Raw genomic sequence first — 18,996 nt, 5'->3', positions numbered from 1 at the left:
TTTTCACTACCTGGGGAAACAGAGTTTCACAACTTTCCTGCCAAGGCCCTGATACCAAACCTCAACCACTCACGGGAAAAATTCTTGAAAAAGACCCTGTTCTGACAACACACGGGCTTGAACAACTACATGAGAAACATCTTGCAATGTCAACTAGCAAAAAAAGTTCCATCATTAATTCCAGTTTTTAATGATGTTTTCCACTTTAAGAAAAAGTTGCTACCTCAAACTCAATAAATTTATAACTCCTCTATAAACTATGGATTATAGAGCATAAACACCGGGGCAAGGCAGAGGATGAATATTTCTTGGGTTGTACAGTGACATAGCAACCAAGAAGAAAAAAAAACAACCCATAATTACTTTCTACAAGTTCCTGTCCTGCTGCAGCCTCCCAACAACTGAGCAAGATAAAATGCATCACAGTCAGTGTGCTGCAAATGAAGAGATGGCAGCATATAAAATCTTAATGAACTGCAGAAGAAATATTGAAGAACTGAATGGACAACTAGGACATGATTGCAAAAACCGATTTTTTTTTTTCTACTTCATTTTTTAAAATTTATTTTAAGAAAATGACAAGTGGATTATGGTACAGCTTCTACATCAAAATATTTCAGCTTGGTAAAAACAAACATATGAAACAGCAAAGCCAAATAGTTCAATAGAGAAATTTCACAAAACTGAGTATTTCCGATTTATTTTACTTACTGTTCCTGTTTTAATCACTTAATATACCTCCCATGCAGCTCTGAAAAAAGGCTAACAGTGTAATACTCTATATTTAAGACAAATGCATCACAGTTCAGTTTGAAGAGCAATGGTTCTCCATGAGGCTACTTAGCCTATGCTCCTCACCCAACACAGAAACCAAGATGCATTTATCAGCTTGTACGCAACAAAAAGTGAAAAGCTACCAATTCAATATAATGCCTTAAATAGTTCAGTCTGTACTTTCATCCTTAAGCTATTACACATTCAGGTAACTGCAACTCAATCTCACAAAAGTGTCATCCCATTCACTATTCTATCAGATAATGCTTAGTATGAAGATGAGACAGCTAGTTTAGGAAAAAAACAAAACAAGCAAGAAAACACCACCAGCTTGTTCAGATTACAAACATTCTAATTGCTTGGTTTCAACTACCCAAATCTCTTCCCAAAACTGTTCTTTAAAATGCTTCCGAAGACTGCTATTAAAAAACGACAAAGCTACCCCATTTCTTGGGAACTCTTTATACAATACTTATCTGAATTATTTTGCACTTGAGTCCATGCAAGCCAACTGATTCAAAAATAAACACTGCTGCTGCTCATGCCAAGGTTTGCATTTTTAACCAGCTTGCTTTCATTTCAACTTCTTCTCTTGATTGCTCTAAGCAGCAATTGAATCAACTTGACCTACTTTGCAATTTGGAGGCTGTGATGGTACAAAACCCTCCAGATCAAGTACAGCGACACAGCTGGTATTTAAACTCCCAGGACTTACACTGGCAGAAGTCTATATGTAAGCCTCAAACATGAAGCCTCCCCTCTGGGAGGAAGAAAAACCAGTTCCGATCAGTTTTTCTCTCTCTATTGGTTCCCACGTGTGTCACATATTTTTATTCTGCATAATTACTTTCTGCTATTTTGTTTAAAGAACATTCTCAAATATTTTACTCTCTTCATGAAAAATGAAGCAGTTTTAGAAAAGCAATCTGTTCAAATTCAAGTGGTAATAAATCAGCTTAAATTATCCTTGCATAACAATGCTAGTCAAACCTGTGCTGAAGGTTGTCCCATTTTCAGAAGTGCTGGTTTTATTTTTCATATTAAAAACCCAAAGATTCTTCCAATACCTTTCAGGAGTAGCTGTTGAATAAAAGCCAGAAATTCCCGAAGTTACAGAAATGAAAGTTTACCACATTATGCTCCCAAATTCCTGTTAGTTTACCTCCATGTTGGCAGGATTTTTTTTTTTTAATCCTTATATGTGCTTGCATTCGGTATTAGATGCTGTACAATACACTTGTCAAAAGTCAAGATTATGTGAACCGTTTCCATCCTAGACTTGTCTCTAAACAAATTAATCCACAATGCAACAAAAACATTCTGAAGGCACCTATTAATAGTGTTGATGCCCAACTTAATTCCTTAAAGCAGAAAATGTGTCGTTGTTTTCTCCCTTCCACATGAAGCATTACAGCAGTGATCATCAGAATTAAACCCCAAAAGATCAGCTGCCCCACAAACACTGGGAAAAAAGAGGTTCACTGGTGAAAGACATCTATCTGGAGCACAGGGGTTTTTTTCTCCTGGCTTTAGGTAACCCCAGCACAGCCATTTAAATTCTAGTAAGTCAACTAAGGCTTCCTTTTTACACTTCTAGGGCATGATTCACGCTCTCTAAATGAAGACGTTCCCAGTGACAGGCACAAATGGCAATGTGGATAACACATGGAATATGGATAAATAGGCAGGATCAGCTCTGCAAATGTCAGAATATTAAAGAAAATCACATTAGGATGAGAGCAACCATGCTGCAGAAACAGCAGCTTCTCTCTTTTGATTAGATGAGATGAAGATGTCTACAATCAGGTGAGAGCCACTGTATCTCCAATGCCCTAGTCACAAATTCAGAAACTGATACCATATGCCAAATGTGATGTAAACATAGATTAGAATCACCTGAAGCTGGCTCTGCTTCTGCACATCGAAGTTCACCAGAACACTAAGAAAAGCTGCCTGCTGCATCACGTGTAACCTCAAAGCTACATGATATGGGAAGTCAGACTATAAAGAATATTTCTCCAGTGCAAAGTGGGTAGAAAGGTGGGGTCAGCTTAAAGTGACTCTGTCTTCAAAACTGTGAAATATTTCTAAGAGTGGTTTTGGAAAGATGTTCTAAACTTAAGTAATGATTAGTATACATTATCCCCCTATTAGAAAGTGAATCTAGACAATTTAATGCATATTTCTTAAAAACTGTGAGACTGGGGGGAGCGGGGGAGAGTGGGACAGGCAGCCGTGGTCCTGCCACTAAGGCTATGTAGTCACCTTCCTGTAAGAATGTCTCACCTTATTCCATTTATACACAGGTTTATTCTGCTGGAAGGACCTAAACTCTAGAAATTTCCCACTAGGTGTTTTGTAATTGGGTTTATAGTAGTTTTTGGATTCATGCCATACATCAATTACAGATTAGAGGTCAGAAAGAGACACTTTAAATGTCAGTGAAATCAAGGTAGGATACAGTGTGCTTAAGGAGATGATATGTACTTCATATTTATTTTAACTTATATATTTTTAGAGATGACTAACCTAAAATGTTCCTCAAAGCCACCTTCAGGTCAACTGCCTCTCACATTAGTTTGCATATTTTACATAATTTCCCACAGTCTACCCTAAATGGGGATGATAAACCAATTTGTGTTTAATTAAACTGCACTCCACAAGGTGAAAAAATTTCTTCAGGCACTCCTAAAAACTTCCACACTCATCTCACACAACTGAAAACCCCATGTACTAGAGTCCTAACACACCTGGAATCCAGATTTCATCAACACTTGTTTTTGGTAAGAATGCAATCTACTGTTATTTTTGTAGGGAGAAAGAGTTCCAAAGGCATCTTCCACAACTCCACAAGTTTCCATTGGGAATGACTGGGGGAAAGCCACTCAGAGATGAAGAGTACCAGAAACACAAGTATAATTCAGTGAACAAGGACAGTTCGATGAAGGAAAAAGGAGCTGTTGTTGACAGAAGAGAAATAAAAAGGCCAGCAACTGGCAAAAACTCATGAAGTTCAAAACTATGGCTCCACCTTATTCACTACAGTCCTACTTCAGAAAAATAACCCATCTGCAGTTTCCTCAAGCACCCTCGTGAAGGAGAGCCTATTCTTACAGTAAAATGAAGTGTGACTTCCATTCAAATACTTAGTGTTTCACACTCACGTCAGAAAGCCCTTCTTGTACCTTCACTTCTTCCTCACTCTTCTTCAATTGCAAGTTATTTTACAGTTCTCCCTAAACACCTCACATCTAGTATCAACCAGCTAACTTGGCATTTCCCCTTCCTCGTGCACAGGCATCCCACATTAGTACTGTACACTCTTCACATCGCTCTTCTGTTATTTTCACATGCCAATGATCACAGCAACACATGCTGGTTTGCATTCAGCAGAGGAAGCATTAAATCAGTGTGACACTCCTGAAAACCATTGCATTTCAAGCGACAAACCAACGGGACAGATTTGCAACGCTGCAATAGAAATAGGCCACAGCTACTAGATGGCAGTACACAAGCCTCTATTTTTAAATTTTAAATTTTATTTGCATCAAGTACTTAGGAAGTCTGTTAGAAATGCAGGAGCACAAAGCAGAGTGGGAGAGATCCCGTGTGCTGCATTGCACTAGGAATCCTGTTGTTAAGCTGGTGGAACTGAAGAACTAAGCAGGAGACAACGCTCTCACCTCTTGGAGAGGTCACCTTCTGAGGGCTGGAGCAACCTCCCTGAGCCCTGGTAAAAGCTTTTCAGGAAAGAAGGGGCAGAGACAGAGGAGGGGAGACCAGGTGACGCAGATTCACTCTCACTGAGAGCGCGCTGAACCTCGACAACAGGGCTGTGCAGGCAACAAGAGAACATAGCAGATGGGTCAGCATGGGTTCGGATACAACAACAAAACATTCAGATTAAAGATACTGGCCAAATACCTCATCTTGGCTTACAGTAACCTTGTTTCCCAGAAGATAAAATGTACCAAGTGCACCACTGGGCAGGTTCCCTGATATTGATTTTGCTCTTACAGCTGACTTCTTTCAAAAACATTTAAATGACACTGCAGAACAGGCAGACCGTCTTATTTCTTTAGCCTTATTTCTTCTCAAAGCAAATTCAGAAAAAGAATCTCTGAAACATTCAGAAAATATCCTTAGAAACCTGCTTCCAGTAACATGAACCACCTTGTTTCTTCCCTTCAGTTTTCCCTTGCTCTTGTAAATAACGTGTATTGCCGGAACACATTAGAAAGTAAAGATTATTTAAATGCAATATTTTGGATCAATTTTTGTGAAGCATTCAAGTCAAGAAAGGTAGGCCTACTACACAGTTAACCATTACTTAATAATAGTAACAAGTATCAGGGGGACATAAAAAGTGTTTCTTTTACTTAACATTTTTGATTAATCCCCAGTAGGAAGAGAAGGAAAAATCTCAGCTTAGAACCAAGTTGCTACAAACTGTTTTGACTGAAAATCTGCTGATGATGCCACTTAATCAGTGACTTCTTAAAAGTTATTACAAATAAGTGAAGTCAGCAAGTCCTTCAGTTTGAACTGTCAGGGTTTCCTGTTTGCATACAACATGGTCAGTCGAAAAAGAAAATAAAAGAACAACCAAAGTTTATCTCAGTAAAAAACACATTATTTATCTCTTCAGAAACACAATGTAACAAGGCTATTTCTAGGCTAGTTTCTTACCCTTCAACCCCTTCCATTCTCCTAAACAGAAAACATTTTTGCCTTTCTCTACAAGCTGGCGCAGCATTCACACAGGTATTTTAATCTAGACATCAAAGAGGCAATAAATCCTTATTTAAAAACATTTTTAGAAAAAGCACACAAAAGGCGTAATTACAGCCAAGCACTGAAACAGACTAGTAGTTTGGAAAAAGTGCTCCTCCAACAGGAAAAATTGAGCTCATTTGGACCTGCATCTTGTAAAGGTTTTGGAGTCTGCATGGTCACTTACTGCTGATAGTCAGGATGGAGGCAGAGAAAGGGCGTGCAACCAGAGAGGCCCACAATGAGCTGTGGGGACCTCTTCTGACCGAGTGAAGGAACTCCTGAAGTTATTCCACATGTTAATAGCTGGAGAGTCTCCAAAAAGGAAGGGGAAAGAAGTCACACAGGGAAGCTCCGGAAAAAGGCAAACAGGGAAACTGCAAGCCTCACAGTCCAGTGGAGGTGTTTAATCCCTAAGTCCTTTCTTTAGACTTTAGTTTTAATTCTGGTCACGCTCTCTGGGAGCTTGGCTAACACAGCAACTGACACTTGAAGCTGTCAGTGCCTTTTTCATCCTGGTGTAAAACCATCAGGCTATTGTCTCTGCCGTTAAAAGCGGTGAGGACATCTTTTCCAATGGGCTTGACCAACACTGCCAGAAAGGCTCAGCTCAGGGGTGACAAATAAACAGACTGGCACCGGCATCCAGCCTGATGACCAATTTGCTGGATTGACACTTCCTCCGAGTCACTAATTCAGGGATTAGCGAGTTAACTGCAAAGCACCAAAACTTCTCGGACAGAGAAGACGGGCTGAAAGTAAATAAATAAAACCCTGAGCAGTGCAGAAACGGCTTCCATGAGCAGGAACATGGGTCAGGCTCGTGTACCGAAATGGCAGGAGATGGCGGGCATGCGGGGCTGGCAACATCCCGACTCACCTTGTCACCTCGAGGCAGCTCTGCCGCAGCAGCGGGGACCGGACGCTCTGGGACCTGCCGTTCTGGAAGGTGATCCTCCGCCTGGCGCTGGACGGGGGGTGGCTGAAGGTGTGGGCTCGCCTCCTGAACTGGGGGGAGTCCGAATCTTCCTCGGGAAAAGGCTGCCAGCCTGAGGACACGGGGGATGCCGGAGGGGTAGCTGGCGGGGAATCGCCCGGCGAAGCGTCCTGGAAGGAAGTGGTGGTGGAGTGAGGCCTCCCGCCCTGTGCCCTGTCGGGGCTCACCCTAACCCCGGCGTGTCGCGCATCGGGGCACCAAAGCCTCTCCCCTTCTTGGTCACAGCCTATTGTATGCTAATTATCACCAAAACCAGACATCCTTTGAGAATGTACTCCAAACCAGCAGCGCCCTTCTTTAAAAAAAAAAAAGAGGAAGGAGGAATAAAACTACATACAAAATGCAAGCAACATACTAATTACTCTAGGTACACTCTCACAGGGATCGGCATTCCAGCTACTGGTGGCTCTTTCGGGAAAACACAGGAATTGAAAAGACTGGGGAAACTGCTTTTAGCTGGTTTCCTCGACATATCGCGAACATACTTCCTTCCTGTACCGTCACAGCGATATCCTGGAAGAGAGACTGTTATTACACAGCCAGTTTATGAGCAACTGTAGCAGGAAAACCATAACAGAATCTTCACCTCATGGGAAAACCAGCAACCAATCCTCACGTGAGGCAAAACATGAAAAACAGGAAATAAAAAGAAAGTGAACAGAGTTCCGCCCCCTTGCCCCCATGCAGCATCCCCAACAGCTGGTTTTAGGTCAAAAATTCTTACTTCCCCAAAGCAACTATTACTTACAGAAATTATTCTTCACCTTCAGAGCATTTCCTTTTGTTGAGAGATGACCTTTTTTTAATTACTTCAGCAAAACAAAGCAGAAGCTCACCAGAAATTCCCTGCTTTTTGTAAAAGCTAGGGAAGCGTAGAAAAAAAAAAATGACTGGCAATCCAACAATACAGTGAAGCTGAAACTTCGAGTCAACATACATGCCAGCTTTCTTACACCCTCCAGCTCTCAGTGGAAACTCTTATTTGAATTTCATAAATTGATGTGCTTTGTGCTCCTTCCTTCAAATTGAAGCAGGGTGCCATATTTACACTTCATTAACACCTGCGCATGAAAACGTGCCAATTTTAACTAAGCTCCTTACGTACTTTGTCAGAGGCAATGCTGTTGCAGCGCTCAAAGCTGTCCACACTTCCCAGGCGGCCTCGCATTCTGTTGGCTCCCTGCAAGAAAAAAGGCAAGTGATTCAATCTGGTCTTTTTCCTCTTTTTTTTTTTTTTTTTCTGAAGGTTAAGCAAAGATGGCAACAGCTGTGCAGGTGAACACAGGATGGTTCAGGCACGTGACACATTTGATGTAAGACCACAGATTGTGGGGCAAGCACTGGATTTTACAAGGAGCGACATCTTTAGCTGGCAAAACTGTATCTTCTCTTCCCCTGCTCCCAGGAGTTTTAAACCTGCAGCTCTGTTGTCCGAAGTAACTGAGTACTTCTTGATCCGTTTCGGTAAAATAGCTGAGTTGGCTTAAACAGCCGAGTTCAAAAAGCTCCAGACTTCAGTACTGCAGCTAATGGATACATTTGACATACTACGATCTAAATAAAGAGTTTACTCCGTATCTACACATTTTAGACAAATTAATTCCACCTCAGTATAAGTAACTAAAGCACTAAAACTGGGAAAAAACACTCTCTGGCTGCAAATCCAGTCAAATAGCACCAGATACAAATAAGACTCTTCAGTTATAATGCAGATAACCCTGAGGCAAATTTGCTAGAAATTAGCATTAGCAGATCCTTGCTAAAATTGTTAATAGTCACCTGGTTTGACAGGAAGAGGTGACAGACTACCTTCCACTCCTAACTGACTCCCATGAATCGTGGGTGATGTGTGCTGTTGGACACTTCCAACTGCTGATTAAGTTGCTTTCAATACTTTACCAGGGGAAAAATAGACTAGGTTTTAGGAAAACTATAGGTAGAGTTCCTCTTAGTACGCTTGCAACTACAGGGGAAGTTTTGTCAACATCAGCAGTATTTATTTAGCCTACTTTTTCCTGGTGAGGTTTATTTCCAAGACTTAGAGTGCCTTTTAAGTACATGATCCTGTTTAAGCTCATTACCAATGAATACTCTCTGCCTGAAGCATCTCTTCACTGACCCTCATGCTAAAACAAGAGCAAAGGATAACTTAGAAGTTTCTCACTAGCTCTAAAAGCACACACTTTTGGCACTGTAAGAAGGGCTTCTTGATTCAGAACAAACAACAGAAGAGGTTAGTGCAGCATGGGTTGAAACAAATCTGTTCATAAGGTCAAACAGAGGTTATATTTATTTTTCTGAGGTACCTCATTAGGAAGCCACAGCCTGTTTTCAATTCAAACCTGACAAAAATAAGATCAGTCCAGCAAAACAAACAAGTGAAAAAGTGACATTCCTCTGGGACTAAGAGAAGCCAGAGCACTGAACCCAGAGTCTTTCCTGTGGCAAGAAGTGAGCAGCTACTCCTTCGAGTAGCTTAAAATGTCACTTGATTATATTTATCTAGCTAAGAAGTCATCCACTTAAAGTGTTCCTCTATATCTGGTTACTACTTATCTCTAATTTTGCCAAGATTGAGGCTGCATACGTCTCTCCCCCACATAAACTGACTTTTACTTTTTGCTTGAATCTTTTTATCTACAAAAAGGTGTTGAATGCAATTTAAAAAAATTATTTCTTTCCCAGTCTCTAAATATACTTTAGAATAAACATGAAAAGTCATGCAATAATTAACATCCCATCACATCAATACCATGTGATTTGCAGCTGGTTTAAGGAGTGGAAAATCCACCACATCACTAGGTATTTGGGGCCTAAATACCTTTAGGAATTAGCCATGATCCATTAGGCTTGTTGTAACAGCCTGATGAAGAATAAGAACTATTGAAACAGTCATTGTATAGCACATATATGCACATAACACAGAGTATACATGCACAAAGACACTTATCATATATACCTGCTTTAACCAAATAATAAGTGGTGCACTGTAAATTATTTTTCACAGTCTTGCATTGTGTAACCTCTAAATAGGTCTGCAGAGATGAACACACCTACGTGTTATCACGATTCACTACAACATGCTGCTGTTCCTGATTTCTTGCAGTTTCAAGTTAAAGAGGATAGAAACTTCCTCACAACAGCAAGTCCGCTGCATAAATAGCAAACTTAAAATGGCCCCAATCCAGTCTCCTGAACTCAATCATGGACTGTATAGATCCTTATACTATAACATGCAGCATGTCACAACGGCCCTGGTGAGAAGAAACAACACTACATAAAAACAACAATATATTAGCAATTTCCCTTCAGAAGCTCTTCAATTTAAGCAGTGCACTTCATCTAAGTTATTCTTCCTTGACGTGATCAGCGCACTAGCGTTGCCTGTATATGGCAGGGCTGCTTTAGTGGGTTATTCCCAGTGATGTACGCCCAATTCCACAGCCACCGTAGGGTTAGTGGCCCCCCATCAGAGCTAGATGACTTTCCAGTCACATGTCCTTTAGATGTGGAAAAGAAATCAGACTCGCCACAGGCATGACTGTAGCTGTCACCATTTGATGATACTCCAGACTGCTGAAATTATGATCTTCTGACTGTCATTGCTCTCTTTCACGTGGGCACTTTCTCTCTCTTCAGACCAAGTCCCCAGTGTGTAAAACTTGTTACACAACACAGGCCAGATTTGACCAGGAGAGTTTTAATGCTAGCTTCAGTCCTAGGTCAAATTCACGTCTAACCTTAAGTACAAACAGTTCTAAGGATTCTCCCTGGCAAATAATATTTTGCCTCCTTTATAGGGAACATCTGTGGCATTCTACGTTTGCAGGTTACTTTATGACATACCCAAGTGCAACTTAGGTCTTGATTTAGCATGGTACTTTTAAAATTAGTAGCAGAAGGAACTTAATTTCACTGCTCAAATTATATTTAGCCCTTGCCATCCAGTATTCACAGCTCATCACACGTTCTCTGTAACAACATGCTGGATCCCAGGCACCAGCTTTATTCAGATACTCCTCTAGATGCCTCTTCTCTGCTTTCAGGACTCTCCCTGCTAAGTGGGGGACACTAAGCAAAACTTGAAATTCAGACTTCTTTAAAAGGTTATGTAACATAAGAGAGTTCCAGGAATTATCTGCAATTCCACACCATACCTGGCTAGCAATGAAGAACAACTCACTATTTTTTTTTATAACTCTATTGCCTTTTTTTTTCCTGCAAAAGAACAACTTCGTTACTACTTTCTAAAGATTCTTAGCGACCAATATGAGTAATTTTGGCTATGAGAAGTATGGCATTACTTGTCAGAACCAAAATATTTCTAGCCTATGCAGGCACATTTAGTCCCACTTTCAAAAAAAGATCACGTGTCTCTTTATGGGATCATACAGCCATCCTGGTTTTTTTTTTTTTTTATTCTGAAGCAATGCATCTGATAATGCTCAGCTAAGTCGTCACCTACAAGAAACATTCATTATGCAGAAAAAGCTGCTTTTTGTGCTCTCTGTATGTATGGTCTTACCATAAATTTTCTAGCACAGTCAAATCACAATCGACCCAGCTATAACCCTCAGATTTCAAAACAGGGATATCGCTTCATTAAGTATTTAATAGACTGAGGTCAGAAACAAACAAAAAAAATCTGATAGGTCTTTACTGTCAAGGATATCTGGGAGAGCTGCTGACAATGAGTTGTTAATCTTACCCTTGAGAAGATATTTTCCAGAGAGCTAGTCAAGGATTTCTTGGCCTTGTTTTTCAGAACGTCAAGTTTAAACCTGCCACCACTGGTAGTGCTTTCTGGAATTGCACTGTTAGAAATGGTCTGTTGAAATGAGCAAGGACATAATTTAGCTTGGGCAATTCTTTTTGCAATTGCAGACCTCTAAAGACTAGAGCTGAACAAAGTTACGTAATAAACAACATAACCTTGGCCTTTATCTAAAACAAACAAACAAAAAACCCCACACAAACAAGAAACTCAAAACAAACCAAATAACCCCAAACACCCCTCACCCCCAAAAAAACAAACCCACAAAAAACCACAGTTAAAGGCACATTTCATCCCTGAAGAGGAGGGAAAAGGACAGAAGACGTATCCTCACAGTGTAAGGAAATCTAGACCTGAAAATAACTGGTTATCTTTCTTCCCTCCTTTCCTGCCCCCCAAACTTTAAAGAAATAAATAAAAGAAAAAAAAAAACAAGCAAAAAACCACAAACCAAGCATGCCACTGTATATCAACTCAAATTCCTTTGCTTTCACAGTCCTCTCTGAATTACAACATCAAGCTTCAGCTACTCCTGATGACCTCTAGCAGTGGCCCTGCTAGTATTCAAGGTTGCATTTGAATAGGGTGGGAGGAAGACGATGAATGATACACAAATAAGCTAAAAATAAGCTTTACCGATGGTGCTTCACCAATGTGAATGTGCGTTTTCTGCTTAGATTCACAGAGTTGGCGCAGATGTAAGATGACAAGTTCATTTTCTTCCTGGTCATTCTCAGGCTTCATTTTCTGTCAGTAACAGCAAAGAAAACACAAGTTGTCTTTCAAGTCATGATTTGCTTATTTTCCCTTCCATATGTATCTAATCTTTGAAGTTTTTATATATATATATATATACATATATATATAAAAATATTGATATGCCAAATTTCAGAGTGCACTATTAGTGTGTCAGATTGCACCACTGTTTGTGTGCCCTCATGCTCCTGAGCAAAACAGACGAAAGCTTTCCATATGGAGAATGTTACAGGCTATGGAGGGGAGGGAGACTTAGACCCACACGTTTTGTTTCCTAAGGCTGTCTACCATTGTATAGCCTTATAAATGGAATAAGGAACCATACAAATGACACAGGCATTCCCTTCTTCAGGCAGCCAGAGAGAAGCACAGCCTTTGGAAGCCTAAATTATTGTAAACTTCATCTGCTTGAGTACACCTGCTTATAGCTCTTGCCTCAGAATAAGTCAAAAGAGCGCTTCTGCAAATACAAACCACCTCTTTGATACCCACATATCTCACCTGCTCTCAACTCATTCCCACATTGTTTTCAAGTAGGGAAATGCATTTACAGGTAAAGAACTAAACACGGAAAAAAAAAAAATACCCTGAGTACAAACACAGGGCATCTCAGCAGACTTGGGAACAAAAACTTCTGATGGCAGAGTACCACACATGAGGACAGGTTGGAGCATGCTATTTCAGTGTGACATTTGGTGGAACAATAATAAATTCTAGATCAACTACATAACGAAACAAACAATCAAAACAAAAAATGTCCAGTCCATTTTATCATGGTCTTTCTCAAATTTGAGACAACAGCGTCTAATGTATTACCTGAACACGTTCAAAAATGTCCGCTTGCTCATTATCACTTAATGTTGACAGATGTCTCTGAATGACAAGTTTGGCTCTTGGTGGGTAGAGCCCTGAGAAAAGAAAGGAACATTAAAGCTTCTAGATTCTCAATTGACCTCTCAAAAGAACTTTCAAAAAAAATTATAGTGGAAGATATACCCTGCATTTGAATTTATATAAGTTTAATGTATGGCAGCAGTATATCTGCAGTATCCATGACAAAAAATACTCGAGGTTTTGCTAAACCACATGGGTTTGTCTCCTTTCTTTAGCAGTGAAAACAGAACTAGCAGCAGCTAAGTGGCTGGCTCCTGTGTAAAAGCTTGTGGTGCTCCCTACCCCACTGATGTCTTCTGTCCTAGTACCACCAAGAGGTCACCAAGACAGAAGCCTGAAAACTATATGAGAGAGGAGAAAGAGAGGAACAGATCAGGGCTATAACTGGAAACATAATGCACGAGATAGTCAGAACTATTCAGATGCTTTTAATTGAAAAGTTTAGGTGCATTTCTACACAAAGAAGGGGTAGGGTATAGGTCATACCAGAGAACTGAAGACATTTTTAAAAACAAGAGCAGCATAAGAGCCACAAGAATAAAGCAAAGAATTTCCGATGTTTGATAAAGCGCACATTTGCTCACAAGGCTTGTTCTAGGAAGCTACAGAAACTGCGAAGAAAACAAATCCTGAGAATCAGATCAAGATATATATTTTTTCCATTCAAGGTAGATATAATGCACAGAGAATTGCAATCAGAACAGATCAAGCTTTTCCAAGTCATGAAGTCCAGGGTTTGGTTATGATAAACTTCTAGACTCTAAACAAAGCAGATGAAGAAAAAGAAAGGGACACTAAAATAAGTCTTTCAGTTACTAAGTATGAAGTTTATGAAACGACTATTACGGCATTCAAGTTGTTACCCTAGAAGACATTTTATTTTGATACTGGATACTCATCCCAGGCTTGTAAGTACCTGTATCCAAGGTACTAACACTGCCTTATACAGCAGCCTCTATAGTTTTTCACTGACAGAAGACTTACCCAGGTAAGCTTTATCACTTCCAAATATCTGTTGTAAACCTGGAAAATACCAGTCACGAGCTAACAGAATTTCACTCCACTAAGATTTTATGCTTTGCTTTTCATCCACCAGAGGGAAGTAAGTAGCAACAGTGACTTTTAATGCATGGGAGAACTGGCAATTATGAGCACCATCATCAACAGACCAGAAGATAAAAAGACTAGTATAACATATTTGGGGTTTTTTTTGCATACAACACTTTGCAAGGAGACACAGTGGAGTGACTATAAAAATAGGATCCTGCTACTAACTTTTCTTAAGAATTTCTATCTCATAATATTTTTTGTGTGTGTTCTGGCACACCTCACTTCCAGAGAAACTACAAAGGCTTGTGTATTAGTATTTGAAGCCATGTAGTTGCCTTAACTTTCTATATTAGATATTAATCTCCTAACTTAATAGTTTATTTCCCATAATAGAGCTAGGTTTTGAAGTGTGTAAGAGAATAAACACAAAGACGGAAAAAATAACCCCACACAGAAAAGAACAAACACATGAGAAAGCAAGACCCTTTTTGATCACAACTGCCTTTTTACGACCCATTTTGAAAGCATGCATCTTCAGGAAAAAAAAAAAAAAAAAAAAAAAAAAAGAGATGAACTGGTGGGTTTTTCTGCTGTTTAACATTTAAGAGAGGTGCGATAATGAAAGCATATGTTTTTATAACACAAGGTATACTATATTCAGTTGCAATATTATTACTGTTATCGCCTGCACATGATTTATACTATATTCAGCTTCAATATCATTACTTTTCTGTCTTACACTGTTGAAGTTGAAAGCACATGGCGGACATAATGAAAAATCAACATATACTGAAAATTCTTCTAGAATAATCAGAAAAAAACCCCCACAATTAGAAGATCAGCTCAGCTTCTACCTTCAATTCTTTCACAAAGTTTGTGCAATGAATGCATAGGGCAGGCCTCACACAGTTTAATCTGCGTCTTGGCATTTTGCAGAGCTGCAGCAGTGCTAAAGGCTTGTTTCAGGGTGAGCATTACCTCATCGACCTAAAGGAGAGAGAGGGAAAAGACAGTATATAAATGAAAAAATGTACCATTTCAGCACAAAACCCCACAGACCCATCCTGCTGGCAGACAGGAGCTCGAAGGCGGTGATTGTCCCGCTCTGCTCTGCACTGGTGCGGCCTCACCTGGAGCGCTGTGTGCAGCTCTGGGTGCCACAGGATAAAAAAGATATTAAGCTGCTAGGGAGTGTCCAGAAGAGGGCCACGAAGTTGGTGAAGGGTTTGGAGGGGAAGCATATGAGGAGTGGCTGAAGTCACTTGGTTTGTTGAGCTTGGAGAAGACTGAGGGGAGACCTCATGGCGGCTGCAGCTTCTCACAAAGGGAGGAGGAGGGGCAGACGCTGATCTCTTCTCTGTGTCGACCAGTGACAGAACCCGAGGGAATGTCAGGAAGATGTGCCAGGGGAGGTTTAGGTTGGACATCAGGAAAAGATTCTTCCCCCAGAGGGTGGTGGACACTGGAACAGGCTCCCCAGAGAGGTGTCACGGCCCCAAGCCTGACAGTGTTCAAGAAGAGACTGGACAAGGCCCTCAGACACATGGTGTGAACTGTGGGGTTGCCACATGCAGGGACAGGAGTTGGACTCGATGATCCTTGTGGATCCTTTCCAACTCAGGACATTCTATGATTCCCATGACCATTCACTTTTCTCCATCCTACTAGACTGGCTCCCAGCCTCATTACAACCACCAAATGATCTTTACAGCTGGCCTGCCTGGCAGTCAGTCTGTCTTGATCTTTCCTCTGCCTGTACCACAAATACAACAGTACTATGTGCCCGCACACCAGCACTGGAAAAGCTCAAATTTTATCTAAAAAAGGTCAGAGGTGACAGTGTTTCTCCACACTTATTCAAATGCTCTCCCAGACTTTATATACAAAGCACTCAAGAGTTCCTCCCTCTATATTTTAGGGGAATACAATGCTTACTAAAAGCTGTTTACTTGAGTCTTTGCATTATCATGTAAGGGAGACTACAGCTTGATAACAATCTTAGGAAAGACACCAGTATTATATTTCAGAATTGGGTCCCTGCTCTCACCTGTTGCTTTTTTTTTTTTTATAAGTAGGAAGAAGAAAGCTGAAATATTTGACATCAAAACCATGCTGTCTAACATTGGAAACATACAGACTTTTTTTGAGGGTCTGTCACTCAGAGGAAAAAATAAAAGAAACAAAAGAAGGGCACCTGAATGGGGAAGTTAGAATTAGTGTGCATCCCATTACGTTTAGGTTTTATTTAATTATTTATAACCTACAATTTGAAGCACTACCAGTAATTTCTGGACATTCTCTCCTTTTAGCAATAAAGCGGGGTATTGAACAGTGAATATCCAACTTGAAATATAGAATGATCATTTTTAAAAACTGGCAGCAATGCCTCTCAAATGGAAGATCCACGGAACAGTGCTAAGCATATGGATTATGACTACACTAAAATAATGAGAACTGCAGCACAGACCGTAGCTATGTTTAAAGCAAATTTACACAAGACGACCAACACAGCCTGCCTGGCAGCGCAGAAACCAGAAAGCATTAGGTTTTACAGCTCTGCCCTGCCACAGTCAGACTGTCACTGGGGTCCCAGTGATCGCATCTGAAAGTAGCTTAGAAATGTTCATTTCATATTAGAATGTGGGCATATCCACATGGATCACTACTAGAATATGTAAAGAGGTGCATAAATACATGGTTTCTTTATACATCACGTTTTAAGTCTTTGAATTATGTGTGGTCAGATTTAACATTTCCTGCTAGTACAAAGATAGAGCTAATTTCATAACAAGCTCCCATTTTGATCAAAGAGCAGCCTCAGCTACCATTGTACACCCAGGGCTGTATGTCAGCTGTCTGAACTTCTATTTATGTGAATCTGTTCACTCTCAAGCTAGTCAATGGCTTGACAAATTACATTTTCTGCTAGCTAGTAGAGCGATTTTTAAGGTTAGCTGAGAAAGAGATAGTAGCTGTTAGCACAGCCATCAGGAATAAATATGTTTTGGAACAGAAACCAACTTCCTTTAAAGTGTCATAGCTTTAAAATAAAAATGTAGTAGCCAAAATGATTTCCTGTATGCGTCTCACATTATTAAGCTACCCGTATCAGTTAAATCAGTGGCACCTAGAACTTCAGTTGACTGATACAATGGTCAATGGACTTTTTTATAGTTACATCCACACATATTATGCTTTTCTTTTTCTCTGATGAGATGCTACTTTCTTCTCCTGAGGAGCAAAACAGACCACAGGGAAAATGATAAAGCCACATGCAAGCTAAAGACACATACAGGATCAGGCCAGTAGTTTAAACACTACCCTGAAAAGTACGTTCAGGATTTATCATCAGCTTTGTTACTGATTCAGTACATGGAATTACACGTTTAATGGGGAACCACATGTCTCAACAATTAGAAATGCAAGAGTTACTATCAAATATCAAAACAGTCTGCATGTGTGAACTCATCCATCTGGATTTTTTCTATTTGTTATTGATATATGCATCAGGAGAGTACCGGGATATGGCTGTATATGAACAGAACGTACACATTTCCTATTGCATGTTTTCATATTCACAGCTGAGGTCTCGCACCTGAGAAGACATGACCACTGAGGCTCAGATGACACAGCAGAATAAGAGTCTCCCGCGGTTTAGGAAACACCTCAGACATCCCCTGATGGAAAGGATAGGATCATTAATAAATACTCACCAGAGACTCATTTGCACACTGGAACACATAGCAAACATACTGGCTTAACCCAGGTTCAACAGATTCCCGGCAAATGAAGCCAAAGTGATCAACATGTTTTATACCCTAAAAGAGTTCAGAAACAACATTAGTGGACTACTTTATAAACAGGTTTAGTTTCCAAAGTGATCCTAAAAATAGTTACCAGACTCCAACATTTGCTGACACAAAAATCTAAGAAACTGTAAATGCATACTCCTAATGATCTATTTTATAACTACAATAGGGGTTTATTTGTTTTGGCTTTGGTTTTTTGGTTGTTGTTGGGGTTTTTTTGTTTTGTTTTTTTGCATTTAAGTGTTTATATACAAAGCTCTTTACACAATCAAAAGTTATACAGCAATGGATCTGGACCTGAATTTCTTCCATTAGAAAAACTAGATTTTCAGGGAAGCGAACAAGAGTCCTAGGTTGTATTTGAAATTGCCTTTGTGGTGAAAACTTGATGTAATGAGCCCACGCTAAAACATGGGACTGGAGTAGCATCAAAGTAGCAACAGATTTTCACTTTCCTGTAATACAAGATTGGAGTACAGCAAAAAGAGCAGGGAGTGAGTGGTGACATGCAGAATTCCAACCAAATCCTTAAAAAAATTCTTTGAGTTATATACCAGAAGTTTCAAGACCTACTACACATTACTACTGATGTTTTTCTTTCAAGATCCCAGTCTAAATGCTTGACAGAGAACATTGCCTTGTTAAAAACACCACTAGGGAGATCAAAGAGAACTGTTTCCTAAGAATCACTATATTCTCAATTCATGGAACGTGACTCGCTACTGATAAAGCTTTTGCCAATGTTTTTATCATCTGAGTATGGTAAAAGTAGATTTTCTCCAAAAGAAGGCCTAATTCCTCAAGTTCAAATACAACAGAAAGCAGAACTCGGTTGCTTGGATCCATCTCCAAAGAAAACACCTATATCGTAAGAGAGGGGAGGAGGCAAAACAACTTGTCACTACAGAAGACACTCTAGACAAAATTGGTAACACACTACGTGACAGACTGAACATACTGTCACTACACACTGCAGTTTTTAGAACCAAAATTCCAAAAGTTACCTTTGTGCTACTTAAACGAAACTTAAGAAAGCTGCAGAGGATATCTAAGATGGCACAAATGGCATTAGTTTACCATAGCCCACACTGATCTGACTTAATTGAACCCATCTTCCTGCGACACTACATAATAAAAAAGAACAGATGTATACACATATGTTGATCTAC

The 18,996-nt window shown here is 40.0% G+C and overlaps 1 protein-coding gene across 1 annotated transcript in view; it reads right to left on the bottom strand.

The window, feature by feature from the left end:
- The window catches only part of TBC1D4 (TBC1 domain family member 4), a 111,182-nt gene that overhangs the window by 24,170 nt on the left and 68,016 nt on the right, over window positions 1-18,996 (bottom strand). The window contains exons 4-11 of the mRNA XM_065631485.1: window positions 17,732-17,836; window positions 14,873-15,005; window positions 12,891-12,982; window positions 11,955-12,065; window positions 11,253-11,372; window positions 7,650-7,724; window positions 6,428-6,654; window positions 4,458-4,607 (exon numbers count right to left, since the gene is read on the bottom strand). Of these exons, the coding sequence (XP_065487557.1) occupies window positions 4,458-4,607; window positions 6,428-6,654; window positions 7,650-7,724; window positions 11,253-11,372; window positions 11,955-12,065; window positions 12,891-12,982; window positions 14,873-15,005; window positions 17,732-17,836 (1,013 nt within the window). The remainder of the gene's footprint in view (window positions 1-4,457; window positions 4,608-6,427; window positions 6,655-7,649; window positions 7,725-11,252; window positions 11,373-11,954; window positions 12,066-12,890; window positions 12,983-14,872; window positions 15,006-17,731; window positions 17,837-18,996) is intronic.

This window comes from Caloenas nicobarica, chromosome 1 (assembly GCF_036013445.1).
Source record: "Caloenas nicobarica isolate bCalNic1 chromosome 1, bCalNic1.hap1, whole genome shotgun sequence".
NCBI lineage: Eukaryota > Metazoa > Chordata > Aves > Columbiformes > Columbidae > Caloenas > Caloenas nicobarica.
The sequence above is the reverse complement of the archived record's forward strand: the minus strand, read 5'-3'. Positions and strand labels throughout refer to the sequence as shown.